This window comes from Bactrocera tryoni, chromosome 4 (assembly GCF_016617805.1).
Source record: "Bactrocera tryoni isolate S06 chromosome 4, CSIRO_BtryS06_freeze2, whole genome shotgun sequence".
Taxonomy (NCBI): domain Eukaryota; kingdom Metazoa; phylum Arthropoda; class Insecta; order Diptera; family Tephritidae; genus Bactrocera; species Bactrocera tryoni.
The window spans coordinates 8,955,666-8,963,625 of NC_052502.1; the positions used below are offsets into that span (position 1 = coordinate 8,955,666).

Below are 7,960 nucleotides of genomic sequence, written 5' to 3' on the forward strand. Positions count from 1 at the left end.
GCTGCTGTAGCTCGATAGTTACTAAAACTATAGATTTTAATAGAAATATAGTTCTGATTTGCAGGATACATTTTATATACTCGTTTTTGCCACGCCCGCATATATAAACAGCTCCCTTAGCCGAATAAAAATAATGCGACGGTGGGTGTACGGTTATGAAGAAGTTCACTGTATCTACATTCGATATATGTATGTATATTGCTTTTTTGAAATTAACAAGTCCATATAGCCCTTCAATGAATGTTCAGTGAAAAACTTCGACAAAACTTTCAACAATATACCAAAACTTTAATTTTTGTTGCTTATATGGAGCGCCTACTGTATTCAAAATAAATTTAACAACCTTTTCTGTAGCCACAATCATTTCCATTATCTTATGCGATTAATTGTTCAAAAATAAAATCAAACGAGTTTTGTTGTTGGAAATTGAAAAAGTGAAAGGCAACGTCGCGTCTAGGTCGGTGGTTCATTGCATTTTGGAGCGAATAAATTAAATTATAAATTTAATGCTGATTTGGGCAAAACAAGATTTCACTTTTTATTTTGGGCATGGCTTTCGTAACACCTTCGATAGCTCAGTTGGTAGAGCGGTGGACTGTAGACGAGTTCTGAAAATGAAATGTTAGATATCCATAGGTCGCTGGTTCAAATCCGGCTCGAAGGATTTGAATTACTCCCTTAGCAATAAGGGGAGGTTTAAAGTTTTTTTGATTTTATTCGATAGAGAAAATAAATGTTACTCCATAGTTTTTGACAAAAACAAACAAAAAAAAATATTATGAAGGAAGCATCGGATGCAGCAATTTTTTTTAAGACCCACAAAAATTTGTCAAAAACTTTTAAATTTTGATATTTTTTCACAACATAATCGTTAATTTTGATTTTTAATTTGAAAAAAATAGTACTTATTTCAAAACTTTTATTTATTGCTTGCAGAATAATGCGGCGAGTTTTAAACAACTCTTACGCAATAAAATTTGAAGTGAGAGTTTTTTGTTTTGTCTTTCCGATTTGTAAGTAATAATGTGAGTGTATTATTTGGCAAGGCTTGCAAATATTACGTTAAGCATTTAAGATATATTTTTTGACTAAAGAATTCTTCATTAGCAACGCACTTTTAAAACGTTTTGAACAATTTTATTTTTATTGCAATTTTACTGAATTTTTTACGATTCATTACAACCGAAGAGCTGTCAGATTTGCTCTCTTTAAAATAATAGCAATAAATTGCTGAGGGCTGATTCGATTTTTATTTAGTTTTATTTTGACTCATATTGCGCACTTTATTTTTATCTTTTTCAATTTCTGCGGATATCAAAGATGAAAAGTTGCCCTGCAAACTTATAAAGCATAGTCTTTGTTTTAATTTCATAAATCATTTATATAAACAAAGAAACAAAAACAAAGTTACAAATGTTTGTTTACCTGTCATTCATGGCCAATACCTTATAAGAGTTGCCAGAACTTTTGTGGTTGGGCATTAAATGCTTAAAAATAAAACAAAAATAAAAAATACCATAAAATGTAATAAAAATAATTGATTCTTAAAAATAAATTTTATATTTTAAAGAAAAGTAGCTTAAATTTATAATACACAAGTTCCACAAACCTCTAGCGGGCAAAATGAATTAGCACTGACAAGAACCAACTTCTGATGTTTAGCAGTGACAAGCATCAGCATTTGTCGCTGCCTTCAGACAACTCTACACGAAAAGTTTTCGACAAACAGAGTTCTAAAAATAGTCTACACTCTTATATACGAGAGCGTTCGTTAAATTCCGGCAATTGAAATAGTTCGAATTACGATATTTGCACTCGTGTGGGTGTTTTGACGAAATTCGCACAACACCTTCGATAGCTCAGTTGGTAGAGCGGTGGACTGTAGATGAGTTCTGAGAATAAGATGTAGATATCCATAGGTCGCTGGTTCAAATCCGGCTCGAAGGATCATAGAAGCTTTAAAGCATGTTTTTTATTGCACAAAAAGGGATTGGCAATAATAACATTATGGTCGTCATTTGTCACAGTTATATTTTCGTACATAAGATTAATAAATGAGGAATGCACCGCGTCCTTAGGTCTATTGTGCCCAATATTTATGTACATACACAGACACTTTAAACCGAGAACGTACATATATAATTCTCATTTAAAACTGAAAATGCTCAATTCTGCTTTTTTCTAGTCCCCTGATGCAAAACTCTGGTGAAACGCGCTTATAATTTGTCTGTTATGAAACTCGTGAACTTACTCTTGATATAAGTACATTCATATGTTCTCTGCTTTAGCTAAAAAATTAATAGAATGAAATCAACACTTTAAACATATTTTTCTTTTTTTGCAAACTTTGAATGCCAGTACGAAAAAGCTAATACAAAGTGAAGTTAAAAAAGTTCTTCGTATTTAAATTAGTCTTTTGGCAAAGTTAGTCAACACCTTCGATAGCTCAGTTGGTAGAGCGGTGGACTGTAGAGGAATTTGACACCAAAGCATAGATATCCATAGGTCGCTGGTTCAAATCCGGCTCGAAGGAATCAATTGTGAGATATTTTTTTACAGAAGATGAATGAAATAATAAAATAAAAACAAAGAGTTTTCAAGCGCATCAAGCGAATATATAAAACTTTTTCAAGATTTTGGTAACAATTCACTCTTTAATGCGTTTTTTTTGTTTTCTGTCCAGAACTTGAACAAATTTAGAAAACTCTTGGTAACTACATATGTACTTTCTTTAGAGTTTTCTTCAAACATTCTTAAAAACTTTCGTTTTTTCTTTGCACTAATTTCATATACAGCATTTGACAAATTTTAAATAACACCTTCGATAGCTCAGTTGGTAGAGCGGTGGACTGTAGTGAGGTTCGTAAAATGAAACATAGCCATCCATAGGTCGCTGGTTCAAATCCGGCTCGAAGGATCGTGTAATTAGATTTTTTTGCTATTCCGAATATCATCACAACTTTGCACTAAACAAATGACCTCCGCTAATTAAAAACTGATATGAAATCTAAATATTACTGTAATCTATTCTGTTTTATCTCTATTTATTATCTGCCTTTCCTTTTCCCTACCGCACAGCAACGCAAAGCGCGCCCGCGTCGCTCGCATAGCAATCGCAAGCGCAGCGAAACACGCATAGCATTGGACCTGCCCACAACCGATCCCAGCGCTGATTTGATATTCTCCACCGACGACGAGGCAAATCCACGTGACGAGGATGGTAATTTGCCGCAATATTGTGTGGCACCAAGAGAGCGCACACGCCGTTTGCTACAAAGTGAATTGCAACGACGCTACATTGAGGAGATCGGCGATAATGGAACAGAGCGAGGTAGAGCCAAAATGCCACCCGAATTGATTATAACATCACCATCGAAAGGTACAAAAATCACTATAAGACCCAGTATGGCGCCAACGCAAAGGCTACCCGATGCGATCGGTACTCTCGAATTTCCGGTGGCATTTAAGCCGGCACGACGCACCAACTCATGGCATAACCTCAATAATGGTGCGCTCAAGCCGGTGTGTATGGCCCGACAAAAGTGAGTTCATTAGTGATTTGGATGCCTAGCATGGAAACATACTCGCTAACATAAATGTATAATCACATAAATTAATGTTTGGCTGCACACTTAGATGCATTTATTTTAAGAAAGATTTCAGAAAAGTAAAATAATGAAAAAAATCTATATAATTTTCCTACTTTTCAGTTCTAGAATGACTAACCCTTACACTGCTAATGAAAACAATATTGAAGAATTAGATTTGAAACTCTCATTAAAGAAGAAATACTGGACCGGAGTGAAACCTGAAAAAATCAAAGATGTTCCTGAATATCAACGGCCACTCTCATGGAATCAACCCATAATAAGACGTCCACATCAACTGAAGAAACCATCACGCGAAAAATTAGACAATCAATCATTCCAAAAAGCCGACAGTGAGGCCTTTCTCAAGTGAGTGCGCAGAAAGGAAATTAAGTAATAATCTTGGTATTAAAATTGCGTTTTATTACAGCGCTTGTTCTCAAAAACTGATGCACTGGCAGCAGGAGCTTAACAACGTAGGCAAATCGTGCGTGGAAAATGGTGGAGATGCTTCACCAATGCTAACACGAAAAATTGATATTCAACTGGACGCCATAGCTCTAGGTATGCCAGAACTCATTGACGACGAACGCACTTTGCGTATTTTTAGAAAAGTCTCACAAACGAAAAAGGAACTCAAAGCGCCAACAAAAGAGGAGGCAGTAAATGTGGAGCACAAACAACGACGCCGCAGGTAATTTAAGCCGCAAACAGGTTTTGCACTGGCAATTCGTTACATTTAACGTATTATTATTTTTGCACGCCTTTTCAGCAATGCACTCTCGAAAATAGCCGACACAACACAGCTCATTACCCGCCTAACCAAGAGTAAATCGAAGACACGCAGTAACCATAGCCAATCCACTGCCAATCGCAATAGCAACATCAGCATTCATCAACAAGGCGCAACACTGACACAAGTGACCAAAGCCGGTGTGCAAGGCATAAATCGTTTTAAAACTGGTGGTATTGTAGTAACAGCGGTGCAACAGTCCTCTACGAAAAAAGTTAAGAAACATCATCGTAGCAATAAATCGCAGCACTCACTGGCAGGCGCTGGCGCTGGTGGCGCGTCCAAAAAGGAACAGAATAATAGCACTGGCGGTACCTTGCTAAGTAAAACCAATCTGTCAATGAAAGCATCTGTGAGTTCCAGCACGTTTGCCCGGAAAGTTAAGACGAAACTAGCTAAGAAGAAATCGCATCACTCACGTGATGAACCGTCCATTATAATACCTAGTAACCGTAATTTAGTTAATACTAATGGTATCATCGTCGCCAACAATAGTATTTTCAGCATGCCTTTGTCACGAAAGACGTAATAATTGTTGAATATATTGATAACAAAAAAATTATATGATAACAATGTTAAGCGATTTTATATGTAATTACGAATCAACAATAAATATATATGTAATTTATGAAAATGTAACTGCTCGTTTATGATATAGTATATTTAACTTGGGGAATGTGTGAAAGTTTAATTCAAAATCACTCGTCACAATTGGTTGAATTTTACACTTCGTTAGTTTGCGAACTAAATACCTCTTAACCGCGTTTTCCATTCCCGCGCTTACACAGTTGTACCCGCTTATCAGTAACAAGCGTGATATTTCAGAAAAAACATATACAGCACCTCACTAATGTAATCATGCACAATTTGACCTCTTCTCATCATTGGCCCTTATGGCCCACTTCCCTTTTCTTGTGGTCAACAAAAAGTGTAGCAGCAAACACGGCAAAGACGAGAAAAATCAATTGCGAACACTTTTATCAAATTCTTTTGCTTCCATTCAAATTCTAATCATTCAATATGCATTTACGCACTTTAAACACTCACCTTTACACAAATTGCAATTAATCTTTCACTTTTGTTGACCCGCGATTGTTGCAAATTTATGCAAATTCTCGAAATTCTAATTTACTTACACAGTGTAAACAATTGTTCAACTTTTCACCTTGCTCGCGAACTTTAAGTTGTCAAGCTCTGACAGTTCTCACAATGACTGCGGTTCCAATTGGATTGGTGGGTGGTAGGAAAAGTGCAGCCGTACTGTACAAATATTGTAAAAAAAATATTTTTGAATTTAGGTTGACTATAATTTAGTGAAATATATATTATTTGTTAACTAGCTATACATTATTAAATAGCTTTATTAAGTAATAAAAGACAGCGTGTATTATAGAGAAGGTTCATACACGTTCTCTGGTAATAGTTTAGGAATACAGTCAAAATCCCAAAAACTAAAGAAAGAAAACTTCTTATACTCAGAAATGTCTCCAACAATTTTACTTAATACTTATTTTATGTGGCAGCACTGTAAATGTCATTAAATTCGCGCAAATTACCGGTATGAAGATTTTAATAGCATACCGCTTTTGATATTACTGAAGTTAATTTTCCAACTATAAAATAAGAAATTGTTCAAATAACATACTCATAAAGCGAAACAGAAATGGTGTCCCTACAGGATGTTTCCACATTCATTGTGCCGGGACAGCTTTGTGCGCTACCACAAAATGAAGTGGACAGCTGCTCCGTGGTAAGCAACAAAAGTTTAAAATTTCCGCAGGCCATCAATAATGACCAAAATTTGAATTTTTAGTCGGAATACTATCCAGAAATAAATTTAAATTGTGAGATGTTTAGCACATCAGTCAGCGGCCACGCAAACGACACCTACCGCAATGTTATGATACCAGTGAATGAAGGCGTCATCAAACGTATAGTGCGCACATTTTTCGAAAGTGGTTTTATGGAGGCACTGAATGAAGCGCGAGACCAAGAAACAGCCACTGTTAGTCCACTTATATGTGCAACAGCAAAATATACATGTGAAATGCTGGAGTTTGTGAAACGGCTGAAGACCAAAATATTTCCACACATGCGTGAGGTGAGCGTAAATAATGTGGCGGAATTCTCTGAAACGCGTGATTGGATGCGTTCATACATACGTTGTATCGTTTGGCATCCGAATTGCTTTAAAATCGCAGTAGCGGGCTCAGATGATATTGTACGAATATATACAGACGAACCCGCAATGGTGCCAGTGTTAAAGAGCGGCTCACAAAAGTGGATAACTTCGATGGCTTGGCGCCCATTGACCGCTGCTGAACTGGCAGTTGGTTGCCAAAAGGGGGTGTGTCTCTGGACCATGGATACAAACATGCACATAACACGAAGTGCCACACAAGCAGTATTCTTAAAACAGTAAGTAATATTTAGAGGGATTTAAAATATATATTAACTTATATAATTACAGTCCCGGTCACTGCCCAATCACTTCCGTGCAGTGGAGCCCCAGCGGCACACTACTTGCTACAGCCTCTATCAGTGATACTGATATTCTAATATGGGACGTAGATAAATTAAAAAATACGCCTTTAAGACGTGTAGGCTCACCATGTTCGCTCTTAAAGTGGTCGCCAGATGGTGCATACCTATTATCTGCCACAGTTGGTAGTGTGTTTCGCGTTTGGTCGGCCGATAAGAAATGGACGCCGGAACGTTGGACTATTAAATGTGGTGTGGTGCAATCGGCATGCTGGTCGCCATGCGGCAACTTCTTGCTCTTTGTGACAACGGGCGACAGCATACTCTACCGCTTACACTTCCAGGACGAAACGATTTTTACGTGTGAGTAAATTATAGAAATTTTCTAAGATGTTTAAGGCAATGAACGCTGCAAAGCATTCGTAAAACTCATTCCGATCTTTTGTTTGCTGTTGTCCATGCCATTGTGTGGCCGTTGCCAAAATTAATACTCCGAGGAAAGGCAAGCTACAGGTGAGTCGCGACACAAGCACAGTCGCGGCTTGTATAATGCTGCCTACATAATTTTGCACAGACAAGTTTACATTTTTTTATTTATTCCGTTAATAAATAAATATTTTTTATTCCTTATTTTTCACAACAGCCGGCACCTCCACTAAAGAAGCTTTAAAAATAGCCGACTTAACGAAATTCAATGCTGGTCGTCGTGAAGTGGGCGGCAAACCACAAGCATTAGCCTGGGATGCAGACGGTCGTTACCTGGCGGTTATATTCAAAGATACTCCGTGCATAGCGCTCTTCAACACGTGTCTAAAGAAATTCGACATGACAATCTCGCCACTTTGCTTTCTCACTGGCCTGTCCACAGAGTACCCTTCATACATCTGCTTCCAAAGCAAGAATCGCCGTAATACAGAGACTGTTTTAACCATTGGCTGGTCTAGTGGGCGCATAGAATATTTCCCATTCGGCAATATGTGATAAAAAAAGTGTTTGTTGTATTGGTACATAAATATTAAAATGGTTTCTGTATTTATTATATGAGGTAAATCACGACATAAATTTTTATAAACAAATAAAGCGCCAATTAAACATGTAT

The 7,960-nt window shown here is 37.0% G+C and overlaps 3 protein-coding genes and 4 non-coding genes across 12 annotated transcripts in view; 6 read left to right on the plus strand and 1 right to left on the minus strand.

Moving 5' to 3' along the window:
• Positions 1-5,014, plus strand: part of LOC120775195 (cytosolic carboxypeptidase Nna1) — a 166,686-nt gene extending 161,672 nt beyond the window's left edge. For 5 of the 6 annotated variants that reach the window (XM_040105250.1, XM_040105252.1, XM_040105251.1 and 2 more), the window contains 4 exons: positions 3,079-3,542; positions 3,711-3,956; positions 4,018-4,281; positions 4,360-5,014. In XM_040105250.1, coding sequence (XP_039961184.1) covers positions 3,079-3,542; positions 3,711-3,956; positions 4,018-4,281; positions 4,360-4,909 — 1,524 coding nt within the window. In that variant the 3' untranslated portion in view covers positions 4,910-5,014. Of the gene's footprint in view, positions 1-3,078; positions 3,543-3,710; positions 3,957-4,017; positions 4,282-4,359 lie in introns of those variants that run through there. The other variant, XM_040105256.1, reaches the window with a different exon arrangement.
• LOC120775196 (glutamine-dependent NAD(+) synthetase) overlaps positions 1-5,573 on the minus strand; it is a 182,319-nt gene extending 176,746 nt beyond the window's left edge. The window contains exon 1 of the mRNA XM_040105258.1: positions 5,428-5,573. The gene's annotated coding sequence lies outside the window, so the exon portion shown is untranslated. The remainder of the gene's footprint in view (positions 1-5,427) is intronic.
• Trnay-gua lies at positions 565-664 on the plus strand. The gene is made up of 2 exons: positions 565-601; positions 629-664. It is a non-coding gene; the product is annotated as a tRNA-Tyr (tRNA).
• Trnay-gua lies at positions 1,849-1,947 on the plus strand. Its single transcript has 2 exons — positions 1,849-1,885; positions 1,912-1,947. It is a non-coding gene; the product is annotated as a tRNA-Tyr (tRNA).
• On the plus strand, positions 2,436-2,533 carry Trnay-gua. The gene is made up of 2 exons: positions 2,436-2,472; positions 2,498-2,533. It is a non-coding gene; the product is annotated as a tRNA-Tyr (tRNA).
• On the plus strand, positions 2,819-2,917 carry Trnay-gua. The gene is made up of 2 exons: positions 2,819-2,855; positions 2,882-2,917. It is a non-coding gene; the product is annotated as a tRNA-Tyr (tRNA).
• Positions 5,574-5,937: 364 nt separating the features above from the next.
• On the plus strand, positions 5,938-7,959 carry LOC120773395 (aladin). The gene is made up of 4 exons (XM_040102245.1): positions 5,938-6,130; positions 6,194-6,798; positions 6,851-7,224; positions 7,505-7,959. Exons 1-4 carry the CDS (start codon positions 6,044-6,046, stop codon positions 7,840-7,842), a joined length of 1,404 nt encoding a protein of 467 aa, XP_039958179.1. The 5' UTR covers positions 5,938-6,043; the 3' UTR covers positions 7,843-7,959.
• Position 7,960: the final 1 nt, after the last annotated feature.

Excerpts from the sequence above, each read along its gene's own strand:
- LOC120773395 (XM_040102245.1), top strand. The coding sequence starts at position 6,044 with ATGGTGTCCCTACAGGATGTTTCCACATTCATTGTGCCGGGACAGCTT. Across the intron at positions 6,799-6,850 it reads CAAGCAGTATTCTTAAAACA|TCCCGGTCACTGCCCAATCA; the intron begins GTAAGTAATATT and ends ATATAATTACAG. Across the intron at positions 7,225-7,504 it reads GGACGAAACGATTTTTACGT|CCGGCACCTCCACTAAAGAA; the intron begins GTGAGTAAATTA and ends TTTTCACAACAG.